The sequence below is a fragment of the Ursus arctos genome, unplaced genomic scaffold (assembly GCF_023065955.2).
Source record: "Ursus arctos isolate Adak ecotype North America unplaced genomic scaffold, UrsArc2.0 scaffold_29, whole genome shotgun sequence".
Lineage (NCBI taxonomy): Eukaryota > Metazoa > Chordata > Mammalia > Carnivora > Ursidae > Ursus > Ursus arctos.
Window position 1 is genome coordinate 3,618,881 of NW_026622974.1, and position 27,716 is coordinate 3,646,596.

A 27,716-nucleotide genomic window follows, 5' to 3' on the forward strand; every position below is an offset into this window, starting at 1 on the left:
AAGACAAGACGCCTGGGCCACCCAGGTGCTGTGGGAGGGACATACCAGGTGGGTGAGCCCAGGACGCTAGACCTATGCAGCCCTGCCCTCTGGACAGGGCATGTGGCAGACCTCCTCAGCCACAGCTGCTGCCCCTTTCGGGGGGGGGGGGCGGGTCTCTTGGAGGTGAAGCCTGCAGGCCCAGCGCGAGGACTCAGCCTAACCACCGACTCCAGAGGGGCTCCCTCAGCCGCTGCCCTGGAGCCACACCCTTACCGAAGCCCGAATCTGGGGGAGAGGAAGGAAGGGAAAAGGAACGCTGGAGGGGGAGCCGGAGGAAAAACTGTGTGCACCATCGCTGCAGATGGGGCGGCTGTGGTCAGGCTGATTCATCCAGGGCTCCCCAGATAGGTCAGGGCCCCAGCCCCACCTAGCAAAGCTCACATCGCCACCACCCACTCCTGCTTCCTGGGTCTTGTGTGACACCTGACCCGACTGCTGGGGCAGGGCTGGGCCATCCTCGCTCCCTCCCTTCTGTCTTGCTTGGCTTAGTGGGCAACGCTGCAGCTCCGGCCAGGAGCACTGAGGGTGGAGGAGGCTCTGGGCTTGCCTGGGGCACGCGGACCCACACCATCACAGCTCCACAGAGACGGGCACACACAAATTCACCATCGTGCACACGGAGGCAGCTCGGGGGCCTACCAGCCAGCTTCCTGTGTCCTGACGCTGTGTTCATTCACGGCAGTGTCTCAACAGACCCTGGGGTCGTCTCACACGACCCCAGGTGGGGGGGGGGCACACACACGTGGAGACACACACACACAAGCACACACAACACGCAGGAAAAGTTCCACTCAGGTCAGAGTTCTTTCAGCCCCAGCTCTCAGGACTGACTAGCTGTATGACCTTGGGCAAGTTACTTAACCTCTATGCCTCAGTTTCTTCACCTGTGAAATAAGGGAACCTCGTGGGATTCTTAGGAAGAACAAATGAGAGATGAGTTAACAAACATGCATATTTATTATAAACTGATCCGCAAATGGTACATACAGTCCCTAGGCGCCCATGACGGCGCCTGGCTTACGGAAGTATTGTGCAAAAGATATGCTGTCACTATCTCCAATGTGTTTGCTGCCATGTGCCTGGGAAGAAATGAGGGTTCAGAGAAATCCACACAACAGATTCCCACAAGGAATGCCAAAAATGACTCCCAGAAGCTGTATCAGAGAAAAGACAGGGAAGAAGCAGGACTTTCTGAGGACAACCCAGGAGGCACTAAGCTCACGTCCAATGCTTGTAAAGAGAGTTTCTTTGAGTTAGAACCCAAGAGGCTGGGCCCAAGCCAAAAAAGACTGTTTCTTTGGAGACACAGAGACCCAAGAGAAAAACTCAGCCTGGTGGGTGGGGTGGGATCAAGTCAATTCTAAGAGGACGTAGAGGCTGCCTCTAGGACCAGCAGGTACCAGCGGACTGGAAGGAAAAAGGGAGAAGGCCCAGGAAAAACTAGAATGTTCCACGCTCTGGCCTACGCTCAGCTACCCCGGTCCATCTGAGAGTCTGTAACCCCAAGATCCTCTCTCGCTGTGATGAAAATAGATTGCACATGCGAACAGCCTCCAAGTTGGTGGTTCTGCAACAGATACTGTTTAAAGAAAAGGGGACGGAGCTGGAAGGAAGGGGAAACACAGCCTTGACTCTCGGGGGGCCTGGTGTTGGGAGGAAGCAAGCCTCCCTCCCCTCCACAATCCAAAGTCAGCCTGTGATAGCCACTTGCCAGAGAGGAGTAAACCCTCCCCTGGGTCTTATCCAGACAGGATTGCTCAGGCCCCAGGAGTGAGCTTAGGAAAGAGTCTATGACGGATAGATGCCTTCCTGGGGACAGGCAGCCTGGGGGCCCTCTGTACCCCTGTTCTCTCTCCGCTGGCCAGCCCCTCCTCCCAAAGCCTCCAACACTTCCAGCTGGAGCCTAAGTTGGAGCCCGAGGTCTGCATCTGAGGCCCCGTTCCTGCTTCCTTTCCCAGAACTCAGGGCCCCCAGGGGAGGGGCAGGAGGAGCAGCCTGGAGGGAAGAGAACAGAGGACAGGAGGGAGGGCAAGTTAGAGCAGACAAAGCTGGGGCCAGAACTGGGAGTTTCTGGGACAGTCCCAATTTCAAGTATTCTGTCCAACTGTCTGACCACAGGCCAGAACTTGTGGGCTGGTATTTATTTTAGAAAAAAAGGCTGAAATGGGAGTCATAGGTAGGATGGTGAGGAAAGAAACCAGGCTTGCCTCTTGGTTTGGGGAGAGCCCCCATGTCTACCTCAAGCAGCTCCGGCTGGAAGATGATTACAGCCATGTTAGGATGGGGGAGGTATCGCTTATAAGGACTCACGACCTCTTTGGCACTTGGCAGGGTTTCAAGGGCATTAATCTCATGTGCCCAGCGCAGAGGGCAGACTCTGAAACCTCAGCCCCTGACTCTGTGTAACCACTCTGTGCCTCAGTTTCCTTGTCTATAAAGACATAACCACAACGCTGCCCTCACAAAAATGCCACGAGGACAAAAAAGAGAATACTGGTTATACAGTAAAGCATTCAAGGAATATCAGCCGTTATTAATCCCCACAAGGACCCGGTGAGGTAAGGGCTATAGTTTCACCCACCTGACAGATGAGGAAACTCAGCTTCACACAGGCAGGAAGGAACCAAGCTAACACTCAAACCAGAGTGGTTTCTCTACTAGGCACTGGCTCTCTTGACCACTCCACGAGAGAAAACACGAATTAGCGGTTTTACGCACAGACTTGACAGCCAAATAGCCAAGTCAGACTTCCAGCTCAGCCACTGACCAGCTGTGTGAATGGAAGCCAGCTGCTTAACCCATGATGCTTTGGTTTGCTCGTCTATAAAATGGGCATCCTGCCTTGTTAGAAGGGAAGACACGGGTTAGGAAACGTTTTGGAACACTACTGGTTATGGCCTCTTTCTCTGGGCCTGCCCTCCACAGTGCCCTCTGGTGACAGGGCTGGGAACTGCACTCTTTGTGGAGGAGCCCGTCCTGCTGGGGCGCTGGGGCGCTGGGGCGCTGGGGCGCTGAGGCACTTGGGCCCCAGCGACTCTGTACCTTTCTAAGGGTGTGAGGGGGCACCAAGCAATCCGTCTCCTATCCCTCATTCCTAGGCAATGCCTGGGCCTCTGCTCTCTCACCTGAGGAGTGGCTGTCTCTGGGGAGCCTTTCAACCAGGGTGGGAGAACTTGCCGCAGAGGGCAAATGAGCTGCAGTTTTTGAGGCCGCTTAAAGGAGACAACATGGTGTCACGCCTTTGAAGGCTATGAAAGGCCATGCCCACAAGGGCTGCTGGCCTGGCCCTCTGCTCCCAACACACAGGTCCTTCTATCTCAAGAGCAAAGGAAGGTCAAGGATGGGGAAAAGGTGTGGGAGGGAGGGGCCTCTATGGGAAGGAGGGGCGCCAAGGTCTGAGACCTAAGACAGCATTTTATGGGGGTTGCACTGGGTCAAAAGTGGCTCCCTGCGTCCTCGTGTAGATAACTGGGAATGGGGTGGGGCAGAGGCCCCATGAAACCAGCTGGCAGCTAAAGGACCAGATGGTGCTCTTCACCCAGTCTAGCAGCCCAAGGACAACACACTGGGCAACAGCCCCACCTGGTGGACAGACGGGGATCACCATGGGCTGGGGAGCAGAGGGAGCAAAGGAATGACCCGGAAGGGGGAAGCAGGTGAATAATCACATGGGAGGCTTAGAGGTGGAAGTGGCTTTGAGGTCTTCCCACTAGCAGAAGCCCCTCCTAAGCATGTGCTTTAGACTCCCTCAGATAAGGAACTCACTTCTTTAGGCAACTATCTGTCAGAAAGTTCTTACGCTTTTTGGGAATTTGCCCTCCCCAGTCCCCGCGCCCCCCCCTTACCTAGGGGCTTCCAAAGGCAACCTTTCAACTATTTGAACACAGCTATAACATCCCTCCTAAGTCTCCCCATTTGCTTCAACCGTCCAGAGTTTGATGCCAATCATTCACCCACTGCATCTTTTCTTCCCTCGGGGATCCTTTTTTAATATATTAACATCCAGGGCGCCTGGGTGGCTCAGTCGTTAAGCGTCTGCCTTCAGCTCGGGGTATGATCCCAGCGTTCCGGGATGGAGCCCCGCATCGGGCTCCCTGCTCAGTGGGAAGCCTGCTTCTCCCTCTCCCATTCCCCCTGCTTGTGTTCCCTCTCTCTCGCTGCCTCTCTCTGTCAAATAAATAAATAAAATCTTTTAAAAAGTCTCTATAAACTTCCAAAGAATGCCTTCTGATTCTCTACATAAGCCATACTTCCCGTAGCAACACCATTTTAAAAACATCTTTGGATCTCAACCTCCTACTTTTCAGGGTCTGATATGATATAATACTGTTCAAGTCTGATATATACTGATGCTCTGATCTGGAGGTTCATTTAAATGTCAAGTGCACAAGCTCTGAAGTCAAATACACCACTGTTCAAATCTGGGCTCTGCCACTTACTAGCTGTGTGACCAGGGAAGTTTCTTAGCCTCTCTGGGTTTCAGTTTCCTCATCTGTAAATCGGGGATAGGGATATTTACTACCTGGCGATGTGAGGAGTATCAAATGAGATAAGGCCAGTAAAACACTTGGGACAGCTCCTGGCTGCATCATTTAGCTCCTAAGTGACCATTATAAGCACATTCCTCTGAGTTCAGGGCTGGAGGGGGTGCTTTGGGGAAGAGAGAGAAGAAAAGGAGAAAAGAAGACCTTCTGGAGTTATGCAGCCTTTCCCAAGCAGTGTGAATGCCAGGTGAAATCCAACAAAAGGGTACCTTGCTCTGGTCTCATTTCCGGAGGTGTTTCTGGCCAGCCCTACATCACTCCCCCACCCCTGCTGCCGCCTCCACCACCACCACCACCACCACCACCACCACTACTGTAATGGGGCAGGTCTTGACAGCTCTTTGAAACTCAGAGGGTTTAAAATTTAAATGTCTTTGAGGGTAAGAGAAACACACCAAAACAAACATACCTCCTGCTGAACAGAGAAAGGGAAACTTGGCAGGCGCCCCAGAACTTTCCCCACCCCCAGCCCTCCTTAAACTTCCTCTTGTGGTTTCTCAAGAGTACAACCTGTTCTCCCCAGCCAAGAAAGCGCCTGGGGCAGGGGGCTGGGGCATGCCTAGGGTTCCGCCGCACCCCACCCTGTGACAAGGGAGGAAAGAATGCACGGCAGAAGGGTGGCCTGGAGGTCTCTATGGTTCTGAATTTCACAACCGGTTAACCTGTGATCTTGGTGTGGCCACCCTTTACCCTCAACTACCAGCCTCAACACCCATTCCCGCCCCCAACACAGGCCTTTCTCTCAAAAACTGATGCACGAGGTGGTCTGACTGCAGGCAGAGGGGGACCGCTTCAGGCCTTCCTAGACGTGTGCAGTACAGTCGACTCTCGAGAAAAGCCTGGAGTTTCAGAAAGGTAATAGAAAAGCAGCTTGGAATCCATGGAACCTCTGCCCTGTGGCCTGGCTCACATCCGGGGCAAGGTCCTAGCCTGCCCAGAGGGAGGGCGTGAGATACACAGAGGCAGCTCTGGGATGCAGCAGCTGTGGGCAAGAGGGCAAACATCTTTTTTTTATTATTATTTTTTAAGATTTTATTTATTTATTTGACAGAGAGAGAGAGAGACAGCCACCGAGAGAGGGAACACAAGCAGGGGGAGTGGGAGAGAAAGAAGCAGGCTCCCAGCAGAGAAGCCTGATGTGGGACTCGATCCCAGAACGCTGGGATCACGCCCTGAGCCGAAGGCAGATGCTTAACGACTGAGCCACCCAGGCGCCCTGAGAGCAAACATCTTAAGACTGCTTCTACTACTTGACCATCTTCCTTACTCAGCTGCCAGGTTGGACTGTTCCTCTTAGAATCTAAACTATGAAGATCTCTGCTACTCTTAAAGATTCTCACCAAATGAGGTGTCTTGGTCTCCCACGTCCCCAGATTTTGGCACATTACATCCATGTTGCCTTCTTTCTTGCATCAAACTCGTTCGCTCCTCTTGGTGAGTAAGGCTTATTCAAGAAAACACACACTGGTGCATGCATGCACGTGCGCGCGCGCACACACACACACACACACACACACACGGCCTTAGGGAAAGGATACCAGCTCAGTGCAGTCCCTACAAGCCTATTCCAGACCTACTGGAGCTCCATGTAAACTGTTACCAGCACCCACACTCAACTAAAAAATTTCTCTCCTCTCTACCACCCAATTTACAGGTCCTTTCGGAAACTCCTAAGTCCTTGGCTTAAGTGGATGTTCTATGTGGTCAGTCAGGGAGGCCAGCTAGCCTAATGGGTAAGAACAGGGCTCCCAGGTCGAGTGATCTGGGTTTCAATCTCAGCTCTGCCATTTATTTCTGGTGTACTCTTTAGAAAAATGACTTAGCTCCTCTGTGCCTCTGTTTTCCCATCTATACAATGGAGATAATCCTAGTGCTGACTTCATAGGATTTAGGGAGATCAAATGAAACATTACACCCTAAATATTTAGAAGGGTGCCTGACATTACTATATAAGCATCAGCTGGTATTCCAAACCACTGAGGGAAGGAAACAAAAAAGGAGGAAGCACTAAGGACCAAGGTGGTCATGGTCTCAAGGACTAGGATCCTGCTGAAATTCTCAGAGATGTTTTTGATTGGAAATTCCAGGCAGAATAGAAGCTCTGACTTGTTTACCATTATGTCCCCAGCATCTAGCCTGTGCAGAGAGTATGGCCATAGCTAACAGGTGGTAAATGAATTCCTCAAATGTTGTATCAGTTATCTCTCCAAGGAGCCCAAGTGTTGAAAGACAAAAATCTGCAGGAACACAATGGGAGTTTGAGTTCTCTTTCACCCATGCATGTCTGGTCCCCAACAGAACCGAGGTGGGCAGCATACAGGAAACAGTGGAAACAGTCCTTAAGTCCAAGGATGAGAAATGGGTACCCCAACATTGTATGGATGGTCACATAACCCTCAAGTGGACCCCCAGCTGCACACAGCTGGGAATTTCTGGATTCTTAGGGACCAGCCCAGAAACTTGCCTTTCCCTGAATTTATCCTGTTCATTCCCAGCTCTTCTTCATGTCTAGACAACGGGTTAAAGAGAGCAGGAATGCCTTCTGGGCCCTCACTGTATCCCAAGTTCCAACACCACAGTCAGGGTTCAGTACAACACGGCAGAATGAACAAGTGGCCGGCAAAGACTTCCTACCCCTTCTCTGCCTGGTGACTCTCCATCACCCAGAATCCAACTCCAAAGTCCTCTTCTCTCTGGAGTCTTGCTAGCCAGCCCAGCCTGGCACTTTATCTCTGTTGTTCTATGACCCACACAAGCTGTAGATGAATAACATCGTTGCACTCTCAGCATCCTACAAATTCCAGACACACAGTAGGTGCTCAATGTTTGCATATGAATCCGTTATGCTCCCTTAGTAACAGCAACCAATTTCTTCAGTTACTCTCCTTGGCAATACATTAAAAGATACAGAAGAGGCTTGTGTGCCCATCAGACACCACAGGGACAAACACTGAAGAGTCCTTCCTTCCAGTCCCATCTTCTGACCTCCTCCCTCTGCCCTGGCTGGCAGGAGGACTCGAAGGCTACCTGCCCACATTGGTTCTGCCTTCCTACTCGCCTCCCATCCCTATCTCCGAAGTATGAAGAACGACGACAACCCAGTGAGGCCACTGGGCTTCTAGGTCAGCTTGGAGAAGGGCTGTGGGGACAGGGCTCAGGGCTTTGGGGGCGTCTCTGCTCTTCAACTACGTGCAGAACAGCTCACTGGGAGAGAAAGTGAGCCGAGCTTTGGGGGACAACGGGGAGGTGACGAGGACGCGGTGACACCCTTAACCAACCCAACTCTGACCCCTACCCCAGGCGTCCAGCCTGAACTTGGAGGCCCCGGCGAAGGGTGGAGAGGCTGACACCCCATCTATCTAGGTTTCTTCAGCCATCAAGCCTACCTCCATAGCAGGTGAGCCCCCCGGAGCACGGATTGTGGCCTCATTCTCCCGCCGCCTCAGACTTCTGTCTTTGGAAGGTGGGGGGTCGCTACCTCCAGCCGTGGGGAGGGGCGTGCACTCCTCGGTCAGGCGCCCCAACAGAAAAAGTCTCCACCCCCGCAGGCGCCGCGTGTTTACAAAGTCCGCGCCGCGGATCCCGAGTTTAAAGCTGGGCAGGAAGTGGGGAAGAGGGGGCGGGGGAGACAAAGAGGCTGAGTGCTCGGCTCGACTAAAGTTTGGGCTCCGGCTCCTCCCCCGGCCGCCCGCGGCTCTCCCAGAAGCCCCCGACCCACGTGTCCTAGGTGAGGGGGCGGGCAACGCCCCCGGGCTCAGGTGCGCCTGCGGGGCCGGCGTGGCTCGTGTGCCCAGATCTCTGCGCTCGGGGCGTTCGCCGGTCATTCATGCTGCGCGCAGGAAATAAACAACTTTAGGTGCTGTTTCTTGACCTCTTACTATATGTCTGCCACTGTGCCAGACCCTTTGTGTGTGCTAGCTCATTTTCTTTTCTATCAATCCCACCCCAGTTTCTCTCTCTCATACACACACACACACTCACACACACGGAAGGAAACTGAGGCAGTGTGGCTAAGTAACGTGCCCAAAGTCCCACAGCCGGCAAGTGTTAGGATTCAGAGCCAGCGTCTGCACCCTCCCAGGCACCCGCAAACGTAACGGAATGAGGCGCGGAGCGGTCCCCCACCCCGGCACGGAGAATCCCGTCCCAGAGTGGCTGGCGAGCGTGCGAGACGCAGAAAACCACAAGCACCGCGTGGACGCAACGCCCTGGGAGTGAAGCGGGAACCGGACAGCTTCACGCCGCCTGCGCCTCCCGCCTCGCCCAGCAAATACCTGCGGATGGAGGGCGAGAAGGCAGCGGGATGCAGCGGAAAACCTGGGCTAGCTGGTCTGTAAGCTCTAGGTCCAAGCGGACCCTTGGCAGGCTGCGGGGCCATCAGCACAAAATAAGGTTTCCACAAATTTCCCGCTCGGGAGAATTTCCTGGAGAGCTTCAGTATACGGATTCTCAAGCCCCTTCCCCAGAGAAAGTCACTGGGACCGAGCGGGATCCAGCCAAGTGTTGCTTAACAGGCAAGTTTGGAGGTTCCAGGAATGTGCTCTTTATGAGAAACGATTTCGTCTAGGAATCGGTGTGAGACTCAGGGCTTCTCTTCGTAGCCAATTCCGAGGCTCACTGGGGCCCCAAGAACCTACCACTCACTGACGGTCACGTGGGCCGGGGTCCTCAGACACACACACACACACACACACACACCCCACCCGCCTGGGCTTAGGAAAGCTCCGAGGTGTGCACGCCGCCCCGCCCCTCCGCCCCTCCGCCCCTCCGCCCCTCCGCCCCTCCGCCCCTCCGCCCCTCCGCCCCTCCGCCCCTCCGCCCCTCCGCCCCTCCGCCCCTCCGCCCCTCCGCCCCTCCGCCCCTCCGCCCCTCCCCCGCCCCTCCCCGTTCCGCGACTACAAGTCCCATACTGCCTTGCGCTCGCGCACATTACGCCAGAGCAAGATGGCCGACACGGCGGCCACTGCCGGGGCCGGTGGCTCCGGAACGGTAAGGGCGGGAGGCGCGGGGCCGAAGCCGAGAGAGTCTGGGCATTCTGTAACTTCCCCTAGTGTGGGCAACAAGCTCATAGCCAGAAATCCAGCCCCGCTATGAGCTCCGAGTGGTGGGAGCATCTTTCAGGCCATATATGCCCCCCTCCTTGGGACTTGGCTACGGCCTCCTGAGTTGGTGGACCCGTGTACTGATTGGCTCCTTCCCTGTTGGGGGTTGGGAACCCGGAACACCTCCTGATTGGTCCGAAGAGGCTGGTTTCGCCTTCTTATAGGCCAGCCAAAGTTGGGAGGGATTCCCGTTTCAAAATATTCAGCTTTCCTACTTTTCTGAGCGGTTGTCCTTTGCCTTCTTCTCTTCAGCATCGTGTGGTGGTGTTTTAGTTTTTCTGGGTGGTGAAATGGTGTGGAGATGGGAGGAAAAGAGAGAGATCATTGTTTTCTGGGAGCTGGGCATGGATTCAATCCCATCATGCATATTTTTTCAGCTATATATTTTGATAATCTGCTAAAATAGGAAGTAAAAAACCAGACATTTTGTGTTATTGGCGTTTTAAGTTTTAGGTATCTCCTTGATATTTCGAGCCCCTTGGGTACCTGATTATTACTCAGTTGGCCAGGATTTATAAGTCTAAACACCAGCGGCTACCATATTTTATTTAGCGCTGATAAATATTTAGCGAAAGAACCTTTGCTTGCCATTGATGATAGGTGAGCTATTTGACTGCACCCTTGTCCTATGGGTGAAAATCTTTTCTTTCTTTCTTTTTTTTTAATGGGGCGCTGATTCACAGAGATCAGGAAGTAAACAATCCACTAACCCTGCTGACAACTACCATCTGGCCCGGAGGCGAACCCTTCAAGTGGTTGTGAGCTCTTTGTTGACAGAGGCAGGGTTCGAGAGTGCTGAGAAAGCATCTGTGGAAACATTGACAGAGATGCTGCAGAGCTGTAAGTACCAGGAACCAATAGGCCTTCCTTGAGTCAACCAAGCATCTGTTCTGTGTCCTGCAATCTGATAATGTTAGGATTTAGGAAAAGGAGGAGTGTAGTAAAGTGACTTACAGGCTTTAGAATCAGATGGATGTGGATGTAAGCCATCACTCTGCCGTTTCATAGCTTGAGCAAGTCACCAAACCTCCTGAACCTCCATTTCCTTATTTGTGAAGTAGGATAATTGTGTCTCATGGAGTTGTGAAGACAAGTGAGGGGCGTATGTAAAACATTCGACGTTAGGAATGTTGTAAGCTCTTGATGCCTTGCTGGTGCTGTTGTTGCTGCTTGTTCCCTGTGCTCAAAGAAGTGAACAGTTTTGTTGCAGTCACAATTAATTCCCATGAATACATGCTACACATTGGATAATCAAATGCTATAGTATGTGATACAAAGGTGGGGCAAATAAATTTTACAGAATGGAAAAAAACACTCGAAACAGGTTGAGGTGTAGGAGCATGGAGTAGTCTCACACAGGCTTTTCTGTTTGAGCAACGTATTTCCCTGCTTTAGTCTATTGGGGTGGGGAGGTGGTGGAAAGTAGGATGGGATGAAAGATGGGATTATTTTTTTGGGGCACCTGGGTGGCTCAGTCGTTAAGCGTCTGCCTTTGGCTCAGGGCGTGATCCCGGGATTCCGGGATCAAGCCCCGCATCTGGCTCCCTGCTTCTCTGGGAGCCTGCTTCTTCCTCTCCCACTCCCCCTGCTTGTGTTCCCTCTCTCACTGGCTGTCTCTGTCAAATAAGTAAATAAAATCTTTAAAAAAAAAAAAAAGATGGGGTTATTTTTAAGTTGTCTTTTGAGGGATCAACATTTACAGATGAAAGGAAGAAAAAGGTTTGGGCAGAGGGAGAAGTGAACTGCAATGCAGGCCAAATAAAGAATTGGCTAACTCAATGGACAGTTCTGGAGCTGTTGCTGCCCTTCAGAGTTGGCCGCGTCAGGCCGAAAAGGCCCCGCCTCTGTACTCAGTTCTTGATCAGGCACTCACTGCGGGCTGCCCCAGGAAGGACGTGGTCTGAGGTGAGGTTCTCTCCGCAGCTGATGTTCGGAACTTTTAAATACCAAATGTTTTCCTAAAGCAGTGATCTCAAATGTTTTGGTCTTAGAGCCTCTTCAGACTCTTAAATATTGAGGGTCCTGAGGAGTGTTGTCTACATGGGCTTTATAAAGAGTGATTCTTGCCACATGTGGAAATAAAATTGAGAAAAATTTTTAATGTAAACATATACAAGCCCATATTCCATTATCCTTCAGAGCCATGATATCATCCTAGGCCATATAACCTCTGGAAAACTACGTGAGACAATGAGAGTAAAAAAAGTCAAAGAATGTCTTCACTTAATTATGAACATAGTTTTGGCCTCTGGACTTTGAAAAGGATTTCAGGGCTGCCTGGGGATTCCCAGACCACACTTCAAGAACTTTTGTCCTGAAAGAATGGACTAATAGTTCCCAACAGAGAAGAATTCAGTTCTTGAAAAGATCTTGGAATTCAGAGTTTAAAGGTCCTTATGGTTGAGGCAGTTCTTTCTGATAACCACTGGACAAGAGGGCCTTTTTTCTCTCAGAAGACATAGTTTCTCTCGCAGAAGAAGGAGGGGGGATGGAGCTGAAATAGTTGTGTTGGAAAGCTGTGAATACTGAAACTAAAAGGCTTGAAAATAGTATAAAATTCTGCCACTTTGTTCCAAGGAATACCGAGGATAGATGGCTTAAGCTGGGGTCTCGCTAAGATGTGAGCACTTCCATGTTGTCAAGAGCTCTGGAGATCAAAGTTTCAGGATTTGTGTTAGTTATAAGCACCAGGCACCGTTTTTGTGTTTGTTGCCTACAATCACTTAGTTTCTAGGGACTCCAATCTTAGACTGGGTTCAGAGCAAAGTTTCTGAATACTATTTTCTACATTTCTTGTACATCTCCTTTGAAATCCTAGGACCTGCTGAGGAAAAAAAAAAAAAGAAAAGAAAAATGCCAAATGGGCATAGATATTTTAACTGCCACCTGGCTTGTTTCTAAGACATTCTACCAGGATTCTAATTAGGTTTTCCCCGCAGTAAGCAGACGCTGCCCACCATTTTCAGGTATGGAAGCCAATACTAGTCACTTGCCCAGGGTAGTGGTGAGTTGGTGGTCGGTCTTCAGCTCAACACCCTTCCCTCTCAGACACCACTTGCTTTGAACTGCTGAAACATTAGGGCTTCTAGAGCAGGTGATCCTTACCTTTTGGGGCTCCTTTTGTATCTGATGAAATCTGTGGACCTCTCCCCAAAAAAAGGCTTTTCTGTATGTAAAATTCAGCACAATTTTAGTTGTCATGAAATTGCCCATCCACCTCATTTATGGAGCCCAGCTTCATGCCTTCCCTTTTCCCTGAAGGACTTTGGCATAACTTTTTTTTTTTTTAAGATTTAATTTTTAAGTAATCCCTACTCCCATCCTGGGGCTTGAACTTACAGCCCCAAGATCAAGAGTCACACACTCCCATCAACTGAGCCAGCCAGGCACCCCAATAACTCTTAAGTAGAAGTTCAGCTTCAGATAGAAGAAACAAAAATTTGTTCCTCCTCTCCCTTTTTTGGTGGCAAGATATACATAACATAAAATTACCAACATAACCATTTGTAAATGAACAATTCAGTGGCATTAAATACATTCACAATATGGAGCAACTGTCAACACTATTTTTCATCATCTAAACAGAAACACTGGGACAACTGGGTGGCTCAGTTAGTTAAGCTTGTGCCTTCGGCTCAGGTCGTGATCTCGGGGTCCTGGGTTCAAGTCCCACATCGGGCTCCCTGCTCAGCGGTGAGCCTGCTTCCCCCTCTGCCTGTCGCTCTCCCTATTTATGCTCTCTCTCTGACAAATGAGTAAATAAAATCTTTTAAATAAATAAATAAATAAACAGAAACACTATATCCATAACATTAACTCCCCATCCCCCCTTCCCCCAAGCTCCTGGTAACCTCAAATCCACCTTTTGTCTGACTTTTCTTTTCTCTAGGTACCTCATATAAATGGAATCTTAAAATATTTGACTTTCTATGTCTGACTTATTTCAGTTTGCATAGCATTTTCAAGGTTTGTCCATGTTGTAGCCTGGATCAGAATTTCATTCCTTCGGAAGGCCGGATAATGCTCCGTTGTGTGTGTGGACCACATTTTGTTTATCCATTCATCTGGGGATGTGCCCACCTTTTGGCTACTGCGAATAATGCTGCCATGAACACTGGTGCTCAAGTGTCTGTTTTCAGTTCGCTTGGGTATCTACCTAGGAGTGGAATTGCTGGCTCATCACGATAATTTTGCACTTAACTTTTGGGGAACTGAGAATAAGACTTTATGCCTTTGATCCTTTGCCAGACATTTCAGAAATCGGGAGGAGCGCCAAGTCCTACTGTGAGCACACAGCCAGGACGCAGCCCACACTGTCGGACATCGTGGTCACGCTTGTTGAGATGGGTGAGTACCCCTCCAGTTCTCCAGTTCTCCAGTGCAGCCGAGCTGGAGCTGCAAGAGAAAGAAGAGTCCCCAGGAGTCAGCCCCGTCTGCCGAGTGTTCTTGAGTTCCCTCATGAGTCTCCCGGTTTGCTTTTAGCTTGAGAGAGGGTTCCCTCAAAAGAGCGTTCCTCTGAATCTGTTTACGAGACCTCCTACTTTCCTGTTGGGGGGTTCTGCCGGAGCGGCTTTGGAGCGGCAGCCCAGCACTCGAGCTGGGGGCTTCAGCTCTGCCGCCGTGGTGTTCCTCCCCCTTCCGTGTTCAGTAGCCGGTGGTCTGGGCAGTGATTTTTGCTCTCCTGTTTCTTAGGTTTCAATGTGGACACCCTCCCTGCTTATGCGAAACGGTCTCAGAGGATGGTCATCACTGCCCGTAAGTGACTTGGAACTGAGGGACTCAGTAAGGGCTCAGTTAATGGTCGTGGACTGACTTCGTTGAATAGGGCAAGGATCGGTTTGTAGCTACTTCCCAGTGTGGGCTCCCTTCCGTTCTCTGGGGATACCTGCAAGAGGATCTTTATTTAGGTTAATAGGATTAGGGTGTGAAGTTCAGTCACCAGAAAGGTAAACCGTTTCTGAGGTGTTGCTGTGGTTCCTTGTGCTTTAGCCCCAGAAGAGGGCTGTGTGAAGAATGTGAAAGGTCTCAGTCGTCTTCAGTCACGTAAACTATGGCCTGGAGGCCTACTGCCTATTTATGTAAATAAAGTTTTATTGGAACACAGCCACATTTACTTACTATCCGTGGTGCATTCGTGCTATAATGGCAGAGTTAAGTAGTGGTGACAGACTGTATGGCTGGCAAAACCTAGAATATTTACTCTGTCCCTTTACACAAAAGTTGGATGACCTCTGCCTTAGATAAACTGAGTGCCATAAACTGACTTGGGAGTAAGTAGTTTGGGCTTGTAGGACCTTGGGGAGAATATACTACATTTCTTCTCCACACTCTTTTCATGGTGGCGCCTTTTTAAGAAATTCTCTCAGAGTAACAGTGGAAAGGACCATTTTTATTTTCAATCCCTTCTTGTTCTCCTTAGCCCACCCTGACTTACCCTGCCTGGCTCAGGGTTTGTCTTTGTCATCTGGGTTCTATGGGAAGAGAGTTGCTAGCCTACCCCATTTCCTTCGTTCCTCAGCATGCTCCCTCGTGTAGTTAACTTGCCACAGCCACCCACTCTCCTACCTAAGCGGCATGCAGGCAGATTATTGTACGTGGGACTGTGACCCCAGGTCATCCAGCAGGGCCGGGCATCGCGGGGGTGACCTTCTCAGGTCCTCAAGCCAATGAAGGCTCTTTATTGATAGAAATACAAAGTGCCTATTGTACAGTGAGAGCATTGAGGTCCAGCATTTACTTTGAGAAAAGGAGGGATGGGGTAGAGACCCACGGCCTGGGGTGGCGGAGTAACCGGTTGTGACTCTGTTGCAGCTCCAGTGACCAATCAGCCGGTGACCCCCAAGGCCCTCACTGCAGGGCAGAACCGACCCCACCCGCCGCACATCCCCAGCCATTTTCCCGAGTTCCCTGACCCGCACACCTACATCAAAACTCCGGTGAGTGACGTGGCCATACTGGGGACTGTGACTGATACAAAAGTAGTCAGTTCCTATTGACAGTCAGACTGGAGTCCAAAAGTTTGTTGGTAAAAGGGTGGTTCAGAATTCCGAATGTCTTTCCTCATTGACACATAATTTGGCGGAGGAGAATTGTGTTCTCCGTGGTTCGAATGTGCTCTCATTTGCCAAACTCGCAGTTTCACCTTCCCTTGGAAAGGTGTGGTGTGCCCAGAGGTCTTCCACACACTTCTTTTGTCCTCACCTCCACCCCATGTACTGGTGCAAATATGGCCATCAGGCAGGCTGTCGGGGCAAGTCCTCCAGGACATCGCTCCATACCTCAGGAATAGATGGTCACCCGCCATTGCAACATGGCCATTGTCCTTGACCAGTAGTCTCTGTATTAGTGTCATAGGACTGCCTGCTGTAACAAAGTGCCACAAACTAGGTGGCCTAGAACAACGGAAATGCATTGTCTTACAGTTCGAGAGGCTAGAAGTTCAAAATCATGGTGTCAGCAGGCTCCCTCTGAAACCTGCAGGGGAATCCTTCCTTGCCTCTTCCTAGCTTTGAGTGGTTTGTAGGCAGTCTGTGGCATTCCTTGGCTTATAGATGCGTCCCTCCAACTGTCTTCACGGGGCATCCTCTATATCTCCCCTCATGTGACCATTTTCTTCTAAGGGCACCGTCATATTGGATTAGTACCACCATACTCCAGTTCGACCTCATGTTAACTGATTACATTTTGCAATGATCCCATTTCCAAGTAAGGTCATATTCTGATGTACCGGAGTTAGGACTTCAACAGCATATCTCTTTTTGGGGGGACACAGTTCAACCTACAACAGTCTCTCACTCTTGTCTAGTGTACCTTTGACAGTAAAAACATTAAGCGCATATTGCGGTGTTTGCTTGTTGACATGAATATAATGTAACAGTATGCCAAAATTATATGCATGAACAGATACTCTCAGCCTCATTAAAGGTTCAGGAAACACGTTCACTCCTTTGTAGTGGCAGCCGTGGGATCGCCTCTGCGTTTTATTTTTTGAAATCGTGACATGTCTTTTAGTGCTCGTATGTTCGCATGCTGTTGGGTACATACCCAGGGGCGGGATGGCTGCGTCATCGGCGGTACGTGTGGTCAGCTTTAGTAGATACTGCCAAGTGGTTCCATTAGCTCTTTTAAAAATCTAATCTCCATATCATGAAGAGTAGTTGCTGTTTTGGTCATGGTTAAAATGGCAGTTTTACCATTAACAGTTTAAAATGTTTTCATGAACTCCTCATCCTAATGAGATCTCGGCCGTTTTTCACTCGGTGACGTGATTGCCAAAGAGCTCATCGTTAGGAGCCAGGGCAGTGTCAGCCCACCGTTTTCTTGCTCACTTGCACTTACAGTGATAGCCTCAGTCTGTGTGTCCTCGAGGGGCCCTTTTGGGACAACATAGCCAGTTTGTAAAGGTCGGTGTAAGAAAACAGGCCGATACGTAAGCAGCCGCTCACATGCTGCAGGATGTCCTATTACACTGGTGGGACTGGGGGATTCCCACTCTCCCCTCAGGGTGTGTCTCTCGGGCCTGAGACCAGCTGTCACAGAAGCTACATGAAGGCCTGGGGGCATTTGCTATAGTAAATGTGCATTTCTTAATTTTTAAGCTTAAAAATAAATATTAGTCATAGTTACATCATTTTCTTTCTGCCCCTCCAACTGCCCTTGGGGATCTCAGCTCCAAGTAATGTCAGTGGGGCACCAAAAGGGTGGAAGGACATCACAACAGCAAGAATGATCCATGGATATTCCTCTCGTGTCTTTGCCCTTCACTTTCCAGACGTACCGCGAGCCCGTGTCAGACTACCAGGTCCTGCGGGAGAAGGCAGCATCCCAGAGGCGGGACGTGGAGCGGGCACTCACCCGCTTTATGGCCAAGACAGGCGAGACCCAGAGTCTTTTCAAAGATGACGTCAGCACATTTCCATGTAAGAGTCTCTCCCCCTCTGGGGACCCTGTCTTGTCGTTTGAAATAATCATTCCATCTTTCCTTTCTCTCAGCATGATAGGAAGAAACGAGAGCTCTGTCTTTGTCTTGGGGGCAGCTTGGTCTTCACACTTCTGGCTCCTGTTCCCACGTCTGAAGGGCCTGTCCCTAACCGGTGACTGAAACTGTTATGGCCTCTGTGGGGATCAGCTCTTTGAGGTTCAGTTCAAGCTACCTTGAGCATGACTGGCCATAGGCATCAGAGAGACTCACCCGGTGGAAGGGGAAGCCCTGGCAGTAGGAGGGACACTGACATTAGGGGGCGAGGCACTGACCGAACACCCCCACCCCCGTTCTCTGCTCTTCACCATGTCCTTTCACAGGCTCCCCCTCACTGAAGTTCTCATCTCAGCTCTGCCATTTCACTGTGTGCCCACGTTACCTCATCTCTGTAGGCCTCGGTTTTTCCAGAGCTGAACAAGAGAGATTGGTTTGGGTGATTGACTGAGTAAGCAAGGCCCTATAGAATGCTTGCTGTGGGCCTGGCCCTGGAATAAGAGCCGCTAACAGTTCACAAGTGCCAGACACCGAGCTAATCCTTTCCCTTGTATTATCTCATTGAATTCTCTCGTGAACCTGTGAGTGGGGAACTGTTCCCACCACCATTCATTATAGGAAGCTCACTCCATGCCTCAGGGTCCTCATCTGTAAAATGGGGCTGGCAATCGTACTTAGGGTGGAGGCAAGGATTAAAGATAGCGTATGGGACGTTGTGTGGTCCGGGATGAGTGTTCGAGCGCATCAGCCATGACTGTTGTTCGTTGCTGCTCACGCATCTGTTGTGAGGCTCTTAGCCCGCTGCAAGGACACCGTGACTGGAATGATGCCTCTCTTCCAATTTCTTAGTGATCGCCGCCAGGCCTTTCACCATCCCCTATCTGACAGCCCTTCTCCCGTCGGAGCTGGAGATGCAACAGATGGAAGAGACGGATTCCTCGGAACAGGATGAGCAGACAGACACAGAGAACCTCCCTCTTCATATCAGTACGGTGGGTCCTGCCTTCTGCCTGCTTCACAGTACCCCTAAAACTCGCCCCTGCTGCCCTCAGCCTATCACCCTGGGAAGTAGACATGACCTACCCCGGGCCTCTGGCTTTGTGTTAGGGACTTAGATCACGGGCTCATGATGATCCAAGTGTGACATGAGCTCTTGTGTGAGAGATAAGTCCATGTCATGGGGACCATTCATTCATTCATCAAATATTGAACGAGTGTCTGCCAGAACCAGGCACAGTTCCGGGTACTGGGGAATTAGTAGGAGACGAAATAGACAAAATTTCCTGCCTTCACATAGCTAAGAAAAATGATAAATTAGGAGATAGGAAGTAGTGTGGGTATGAGGGGATGTGGTACTGGATAGGGTGACTGAGAAGGTAACATTTGAGGGAAGACCTGAAGGGAATAAGGCTTATACGTATCTGGGAGTAGAACATTCCTTGCAGAGGGCATAGGAGATGCAAAGGCCCTGAGGTGGGAGCTGTTGAGATGAGGAACAGCAAGGCCATCAAGGTGGCATGAACAAGGGGGAGCTCCTGGTCAGTCACATCTTAAAGCCTGTACTCAACACTGGGCTTTTTCTCAGTAAGGTGGGAGCCATTGGGAATGCTGAGCAGAGGAGGGTCAGGGTCTGATGTAGGTTTCTTAACAAGGTCAGGTTGCTGTGTTGACAGTGGACTGCAGAAGACAAGGGCAGAAGCAGAGAGACCCGCTTAGGAGGCTCTGCAGTAAACTGAGCGGTGGTAGTAGAAGCAAAGGCAATGAGACGTGGTCAGATAGATTGTTTGGTCAGATTCTAGACTATTTTCAGAGCAGAGCCAAGCGATGGAGTGGGTATGAGTTGTGAGAAAGAGAGAGCCAAAGAGGACTGCAAGGCATTTCTCCTGAACAACAGGAAAGATGGAGTTGCCTTCAGCTAAGCTAGGGAAGCCCTAGGTGGGCCAGGTAGCTAGGGGAGAGGCAGGAGTCCGGTGAAACAGGGTAACTGAGATGCTCATTAGACAGCCGGTGGTGATGTCAGGTGGAGAGATGGATGTGAGTTGGAGTCGGAGGAGCTGTCGGGCAGAGATGCGAATCTGAGAGTCATCAACACGCAGATTGTGTTTAAAACCATGAGACTGGGTGAGCTCCCTGGGAGTGGGTAAGGATAAAAAGAAGAGGAGCTGGGCTCCATAAGTACAGACTTGTGCTGTCCGTTACAGTAGCCACGTGTGTCTATTTAAACTGAAATTAGGGGTGCCTGGTGGGCTCAGTCGGTAGAGTGTGTGACTCTTGATCTTGGGGTTGTGAGTTCGAGCCCCGTGTTGGGTGTAGAGATTACTTAAAAATAAAATCTTTAAAAATTTTTTTAAAAACTGAAATTAATGTAACTGAGATAAAACTAAAAATTCAGTTTCTTAGTCACACGGGCCACTCCTTAAATAGCCACCTACGGGTAGTGGCTACCACATGGGGCAGTGCAGATGCGAACCCTGACATCATTGCAGAAAGTTCCGTTGGACAGCACTTATACAGACAATGGTTTCAAGGAATTTTGCTCTAAAGGGAAGGAGAAAAATGGAGCGGTGGCCCAAGGGGGAACATTAAGGGGCTAAGAGAGGCATTTTTATTTTTGTTTCTTTAAGATAAAAGAAAGAACAGGATGTCAGTATGCTGATGGGATGATCTGGTAGAGAGGAAAGGTGGATGCAGGAGAGAAAGAAACATTTTGGATTGATGTTCTTTGGTAGGTGAGAGGTAAGGGATTTAGGGGACAGGGCATGGTGGAGGGTTGGCCTTGTTAGGGGCATTTCACTCCCGGGGGAGGAGATAGAATGCGTGGGCACAGAGGCCAAGGCGGGTGAGACGTGCTCGTCAGAGCTCTTGGATGTTCTCATCTGGGTATCGATGTGTTGTACTCAGTACATACAAGGATAAGACCCCACTCGTGTTCCTGCATCTTTGTGAGAAAGTGCCAAGTACAGCCACAGAACTTCTAGAAGTTTGGATACCTTTAAGGCTTGTGGGACCCTGTGGTCTGCTTACCATATTCATCCATCCTTTAAGGCCGGCCCTGACTTTGAAGCCAAGGATGCCTTGGTGATTGTCATTGGACCAAGCGTTCCTCGTGTTCTCTACCGTTCCAGGCGGCAGGTGGCAGCCAGCAGCTCCAGCATGCAGGTGGAGTGCAGCCGGCCTGTGCTGTCTTCTGTTATTTGCCGACGGGCCTCCTTGCTTGAACGCACGTGTCTTTAATGTTGGATTGTTCCTTTCAGAATTAGGGCTAGAAGCCCGTGCCTTTACCTAAAGCAGAGGAACTTGTTATCCTACCGTTCTGTTTTGGACTCAGTTAATTTGGTCTGAGATACGGTGATTGGGTCGTGGACTCAGATGAGGTTCACCTTATGAACAGGAGGCATCTTCTAAGCAAAACCACCATCCCTTTGTAAGTACCAAGACGCTAAAGGCCTGCAGGTGTGTGACAGGACACCACAGGGGGTGACATAGGTGAGGTCGTGGCCGTGAGTGAGCCAAGGCTGTGGGAACGCAGGAGGTGCTATAGGACTCCAGGGTACTGAGAGGCCAAGCCAGACGGCAGAGAGTAGGAAGAGTCGAGCTGGCCCGGCTTCCAGTCCAGACTGCTCTGCTTTCCAGATAACATGACCTGGGTCGCATTCCCCAACATCTGAGTCTTTCCTCAGAAGTACCAAGGCAGGGATAGGAACACCTAACTCGGCAGCCTACATTGGGTGCCTGGCTGGTGGCTCCCTCTCCCAGCCTCCCACCGTTTCAGGCTGTACGACCCCCTGCTCTTCTGTTAAAATAAAGAAATAAATAAAAAGACCTCAAGAAAAGAATCCTAGCAACAATTGATATCCAGTTAATTGGACTTGTTCATGTTGTTCTGCTGAATGGCAAGTACAATCCTATGTTTCAAAATTCACAGTGTAGAAAGAAATGTATCCTTTATCCCATCCATGGTCCCTGTCATCCACTTCCCCGCCTACCAAGCGGCCAGTGTCACCAGTCTCTTGTGTATCCTCCCAGAGACACAGTTTCCTCCTTGTTTTAAACACAAATAGCAAATCACAAACCATTTCCCTTCCTTTTTTCCTTTATCGGTGTATCTTGGTGTTCATTCCATAGGTGTATGTCAGGAGTTTCTTCAGCCCTCCTTATGCTTTCATCGTGCTCCACTGTGGGGTATAACCACGCAATGTCACCAGCTCCCTGTGGACGCTTATGTTTTCTATCTGTGGTTTACAGACATCGTCACAGTGAATTAAATAACTGGTATTTTAAAGTATTCGTTTATCTATCAGTGGCAGCACTTCTTTCGAGGACTGTTGCTAGTTGGTTACTTTGTTTAACCCAGTTCCGGTTTCTCCATGTACTTGAACATAAAGGGACTATTCATTTTAAATTAGTGTGTAAGAGAATTTTTTTTCCTTCTATATTTGAACTAGCTGCCTTCCTCAGATAATACCCATGTCTAAACTTTTGCTCTTTTGTGAACAATGTACCATTCATTTACTCAACAAATATTTATTTAGTACCTGTATGTGGCAGATACCGTTCTGGGTGTTTGGGATACCTCAGTGAGCAGAGCAGACGGAACATCTGCCTTTTGGAAGCTGTGTTGGCTGGGGGGGGAGGGGATACAATGAACGTAATATATAGATGAATCATTTACAGTCTATTAAAGATGGAGATGCTATTGTTGGGGCAAGGGGTTCAAGGAGGGGGAAGATCCATGGTGAAAGATGGAAGCTTCAGTTTTAAATAGGGTATCAGGGTAGACATCACTGAGGAGACATTTGACAAGAGACTTGCAGGAAGTGAGCAAGTGAGCCATGTGGATATCTGGGGAAGAGCATTCTGGAAAGGGAGCAGCCAGTGCAGAGGCCCTGAGGAACAACACAGAGGTGAGTAGGGCTGTGGCTGAGGGAGGCAGTGGGAGGGAGGTGGAGGGCAGGTCAGGTAGGACCCTGCAGTCAGCTTTCAGAACTGGCTTTTAAGTGGGTGACATGGGAGTCATGGGAGGGTGTGAAACGGAGGAGGGACATAGCGGAACTCCCTCAAGGATCGCAGGCTATGGGGGAGGTCAGTTAGGAAGCTGCTGTGACAGTCTTGACGAGAGCTACTGGGGGTCCAACAGGGCAGCTGCAGTGGAGAGAGTGGAAGTGGTCAGATTCTACCCGTATTTTGAAGGTAAGGCCAAGAAGTTACCCTAACAGATTTGGATGTGGGAGTCTGAGAAAGAAAAGCAAGGATGACTGTGGAGTTTTGGCTTGAACAGCTGGAAGGACGGAGTCGCCATGGGAGGACTGTGGGAAGACTGCTCTCAGGGGAAGGGCTGGAGTTCCGTTTCTGGCACAGAAGTCTGAGGTGCCTCCTCGAGGCCGGGTGGAGATGTTGAGCGAGCAGGTGGCTATGCGATCCTGGGTGTCAGGAGAGAGGTAAGGGCAGAGGGGCTCATGCGGCCGTGGTCAGTGTAGAAAAACGGTGTTGGAAACTGTGAGGCACCGCAGTCACCCCGGGGTGTGGGGGGGCTCCCCAGAGCTCACACACTCAGGCCTTCGCAGGCTCAGGGAGCTCCTGACAGACTCTTCTGCTCCCACCTTTTTCAAGCAAATCTCAGTGAGTTTGGTACTTTACTTTTATCTACTCCTATCCCTCCCTGTCTCAAGGCTGCCTGTCCCTGAAGGAGGCAAGAAAGTGGCATTTCCAGCTGTACTTGGGAGAAGAGAAGCTGTTGTCCCATGACTCGGGACCCACGTCCTGGCCTTGTGAGACAAGTGAGCCAAATGGAGGGAGCCTAGTGCCCTCTGGCAGAGGTCCCAGAGCTGGCTTTTCTGTGCCCCTGACTGTCCCTCCCATCCTCATTATCTCAGGAAACACTTAAGGCATGGTTAAAGCGAACTTGCTGCAACTTTAAGGCAGGGCGTTTCCGGTAGAGAAGACAGCAGGGATATAAGGGGTGGGTTACTAAGCCAAGCCATTAACCCCTTCAGAAAGATTGGGAGCCAAATACCCTAGGCAGGTCTGGTCCTGGTCAGACCTTGGGTCTGGCATGAGCTAGGTTGGCCTGCGGGCACCCGCTTTCAAGAGAGCCTCCAGAGGGCCCACAATGGCTCTAGGTTGTGGTCCCACGGGATCGGCTGTTGCACAGGGACCCTGGATGGAACTGGGTTTTGGGGGGAACAGAATTGGTGGGGCACGGAGGGGCGGGCAGCAGAACCTAGAAGGGAGCCAGTTTCTTCAGGTGTACTAAGCCTGTGCCTAGAGTCCCTGTCGCCTGCTGTCCCTTGTGAGGGAACCTGCTGTTCCTGTCATCCAATCACAGCGCCCTCTACCCTGCTGTCTTCGACAACAGAATCTTCTGGTTGAGGTCAGGTCCTCTTTTGCCTCAATTACATTAACAGGAATCTCACTGACAGGACGCTTGGCCTGTCACCAGGGGGCGCAGCCCAACAGGCTTCTTCGGGTCACTTCTCCCTCAGGCCTGAGCTTCTAGGTCAAGTCCTTGGTGTGGTTTTTTTCCCTCTTCCCCTGCAGCTTCTGCTCATTTTAAAGAACTTGGAAAACAGAAGAGAGTATAAATAGGGAAAGGAGAATCAATCACCCATATTCCCAGAACTGGTTTCTAATGTTTCGACCTACTTTTAATATGTCTACACACATTATGATTAAAAAATGCTTTAATTGAGGTCATGTTGAATATATGTAAACCTATAAACTTTTCTCTCAAATCACTTTCCTCAAAAAGCAAACAGTGAAAGAGCTGACCCGCATGTCACAGATGGGGATTGTCGTTGACGTTCCTGTGTTGGCGCCTGTGCGCTCTCTTTGCCTTGGTGGGAACCCTCAGGGCTCTAGAAGTGTTTGGCCTCTGTAGCAGTATGATCATTTGTACCTGTTGCAGGAACCAGATAGTTGAGAATCTGGAGGAAATCGATTATGATTTGCATTCGGTTTGGTCTAGGAGATGTCCTGGGGACATGATTTGTTCTGGCCCCGTGTCCTGCAAAGCATCACGGGTCACTTCTCTCTTTCTTTATTTCCACACAGGCTGGGCTTCCTCCTTGAGCATCTAAATGTTTGCCTGTGACTCCCGGCCCCTGCCAGGGCTCTGTTCTAACTCGTGTCATTACCTTCTCAAGGGGTTCAGAGTGGTGTTTTCTGAGCTGCCCTGTGTCCAAGCTGTTGGTCTCATCTTCCTCGGCTTGCTGGCCCTTGCCTGGGCCTCATTTCGCCAGGGGCAGGGATAGGTCCATTAGAAAGAAAGTGGTCTCCTGGGCTTCTAATTGCTTGATGAAAGGGATGCTAATAGTAGTTCTTATTATGGGCATGATCTCTTCCCTTATGCCATTGGTATTTTGCTTTATTTCGGCTTTTGCTCAAAGGATGATTCTGGAGCCGAGAAGGAGAACACCTCTGTCCTGCAGCAGAACCCCTCCTTGTCGGGAAGCCGGAACGGGGAGGAGAATGTCATCGATAACCCCTATCTGCGGCCTGTGAAGAAACCCAAGATTCGCAGGAAGAAGTGAGTTGGAAGCTGGGGTGCAGAGAGGCTTCTCTGGTCAACTGAGGTGGTCTTCTCTGCTCCCTGGCAGAAAAGAGAGACTCCCCAGTGGGTCTGAACCTTGGGAAAGGGAAATCTTTTCCCGTTTCCTCTCCTCATTCATCCCCCATGTGTACCTCTTGTTGCAAAGAGTTCGAGTGTCTGCAGCCCAGGGACCAGCCCTCACAGCCCTAGAGCTGTCCCCCTTAGAAGGAGAGCAGGTGGGGCCCCCACCAGGCAGGCCCCATGGATTCCTCTTCTTTCTAGGTCCCTCTCGTGGGCCGAGAAGGAAGCCTGCCTTGTACAGAGACGCGGACACCCTCTCCTGGAGTGGTTAAAGCCACTGAAGGGAAGAAGAGAGGGTGGCCTTGCAGTCAAGCCAAGGCGGCCGGTGTGACTGGACATGATTTTAGTAGCAAACTTAATATTAAGATTACCTGTTTTCACTGGGTATTTGGGTGGAGGAAGCCGTGATGGTGATGCTCAGACTTTCTTAACCTGACTGGACTGTGGGGCGCCGAAGCAGCCCCTGGTGACTTCAGTTGCTGTTACAGGACTTGATTCCTTTGAACCCTGGAAAACCAGACATGCGCAGATATGTTAAACACAGAGGAGTCAGAGTGATGCGTAAGGGCAGCACTGACTCTCTCGTTGGCACTTGCTGAATGCTCCCAAAAGCAGGGCAGCGCTCTCTCTCCTGAGGGATTTGTCATGGACTGTCCCTCCGGTGTGTGCTTGGGGACTACCAACTGAGTCCTGCTCCATCCCAGGAAAGAGGTTTTCTCTGATGAGCCCTATCAGTGGATATATTATACTGTGACTTGTAGAGGAATCACCGATTGTAAACAACAGGAAAAGGATTTGATGGTGGGGGGTGGGGAGGGTGAGATTTTGAGGGATGGGCCTGGCTGGTCTGCTGGAAGGCTGGCGTGGACCTAAGGCCGTGGTCCCACCTTATGGTGGAAGTGGGCTGAGAGGAGCCTGCAGGCCAAGCCGGGGTATTCTTCCAGAAGCAGGTCTGAATCTGATCAACCTCTTTTCCTCCTGGGGAGAGAAGACTTCGTCCTTGATGTACCCTACAAACCAAAAAAAAAGAAAAAAAAACCCCAAGTGTTAAGGAAGATGCTGGGCAAGCTGATACCCTTTGGCTGGTCTCCAAAGGAAGAGATTTAAAACCCAAGTCCAAAGAAGAAAAATGCTTGCAACACCTGGGAGTTAACACAGGATAAACAGGTTGTTCCCTGGGTTAGCGTCCTGAGGTCCATATCGAACTTTCCCGATTCTCTGCTTCCAGAGTCATTTCCTCACCTTCCAGGCTCTGGGTGAATTTGAAGACTTGAAAAACTTGACGGCAGGGTCCTCGTTCCTTTGGCCTCACTGTTGCTCCAGGGCCCTCTATCCCATTACTTGGAGGCAAAGAGCTGCTTGTCAGTCCCTGAAGAGGGCGTGCTGGGGAGATATTTGGGTTCCCCCACTCCGGACCAAATAAGCATTCTTCAGGTTGGTGGTGGCCTGAAATTCTTCAACTGAACAGCAGTCCGAGCAGGCCCTTGCTGAGTTTGTGATTCGGCTCATGGCGATTCTCGGCCGGTTGAGTTTACCGGCCGGGGTTTGAGCCCTGGCAGGTGCAGGGCTGAGACCTTGCGGGCTGGCTGTTCTCTGCTCTCGGGGCAGCCACCCCATCAGCATTTCTGTACTTCTTCTTTCACCATTACTGTCCAAAACCAGCACCTGCCCGATGCCGAAGGAGGAGGAGGTGGGTTTGGGAAAGAGTTGCCACTTCTGCTGTTGAGATTGGAGGCCCTAATTCTGTTCCGGATGAGAGGCCCCAGGGAGATGATTAGACAGCTTGAAACATTGACCCGACTGTTTTTGTGTAAAAACTGTGCATAATTCTCACTGTGTATTTATAAATTTCTATTTTTTATAACTTTGGGAGACTTCTTAAAGGGGAAAGGTAGTAAACAGAGCCAGATTAAGGACGTGATTTATGGGCTTTTAGTAAAAGGTCATAATAAAAACTTTGCAAATGAAAGAGAATGATATACTTTGAACTTAATTTGTATTCAGAAGTTACAGCAAGGAGTTAAGGCTGTAGACGGTTAAGGCTTAGTCCTTCTGTTGGACTAAGTACCCCTGGAAACTGTATAAAACTTTCTACTTTGGAAATTTTCAAACACAGTGAGGAAAGTGTATGTGCTTTCCCTGTATATCCGTCACCCAGCTTCAACACTAAGCAACGTCTTTTTCAGTTCTGTTTCATTGATGTCTCCCACCTTTTTTACTTTTTTTTTTTTTCTGGAGTTTTTTGTTTTTTGGGCTTTTTAAAAGATTTTATTTATTTAGTTATTTGAGAGAGAGCAAGAGCAGGGGGAGGGGCAGAAGGGGAGGCAAAGGGACAAACAGATTCCCCGCTGAGTGAGGAGCGGATGCGGGGGGGGGGGGGGGGGGGGGCGCAATCTCACTGAGATCACAACCTGATCTGAAATGGAGAGTCAGAAGATACTTAA

General features: G+C 50.3%; 2 protein-coding genes across 3 annotated transcripts in view; one reads left to right on the plus strand and one right to left on the minus strand.

The window, feature by feature from the left end:
• Positions 1–8,278, minus strand: part of CCND3 (cyclin D3) — an 88,836-nt gene extending 80,558 nt beyond the window's left edge. Inside the window, exon 1 of one of the 2 annotated variants that reach the window (XM_026507460.4) lies at positions 7,973–8,278. In XM_026507460.4, the coding sequence (XP_026363245.1) occupies positions 7,973–7,978 (6 nt within the window). In that variant the 5' untranslated portion in view covers positions 7,979–8,278. The remainder of the gene's footprint in view (positions 1–7,972) is intronic. The other variant, XM_026507461.4, reaches the window with a different exon arrangement.
• A 1,240-nt stretch (positions 8,279–9,518) lies between these two features.
• TAF8 (TATA-box binding protein associated factor 8) lies at positions 9,519–27,236 on the plus strand. The gene is made up of 9 exons (XM_026507453.4): positions 9,519–9,575; positions 10,372–10,528; positions 13,937–14,035; positions 14,381–14,443; positions 15,500–15,624; positions 17,460–17,607; positions 18,513–18,655; positions 25,049–25,188; positions 25,474–27,236. Exons 1-9 carry the CDS (start codon positions 9,531–9,533, stop codon positions 25,601–25,603), a joined length of 1,050 nt encoding a protein of 349 aa, XP_026363238.2. The 5' UTR covers positions 9,519–9,530; the 3' UTR covers positions 25,604–27,236.
• Positions 27,237–27,716: the final 480 nt, after the last annotated feature.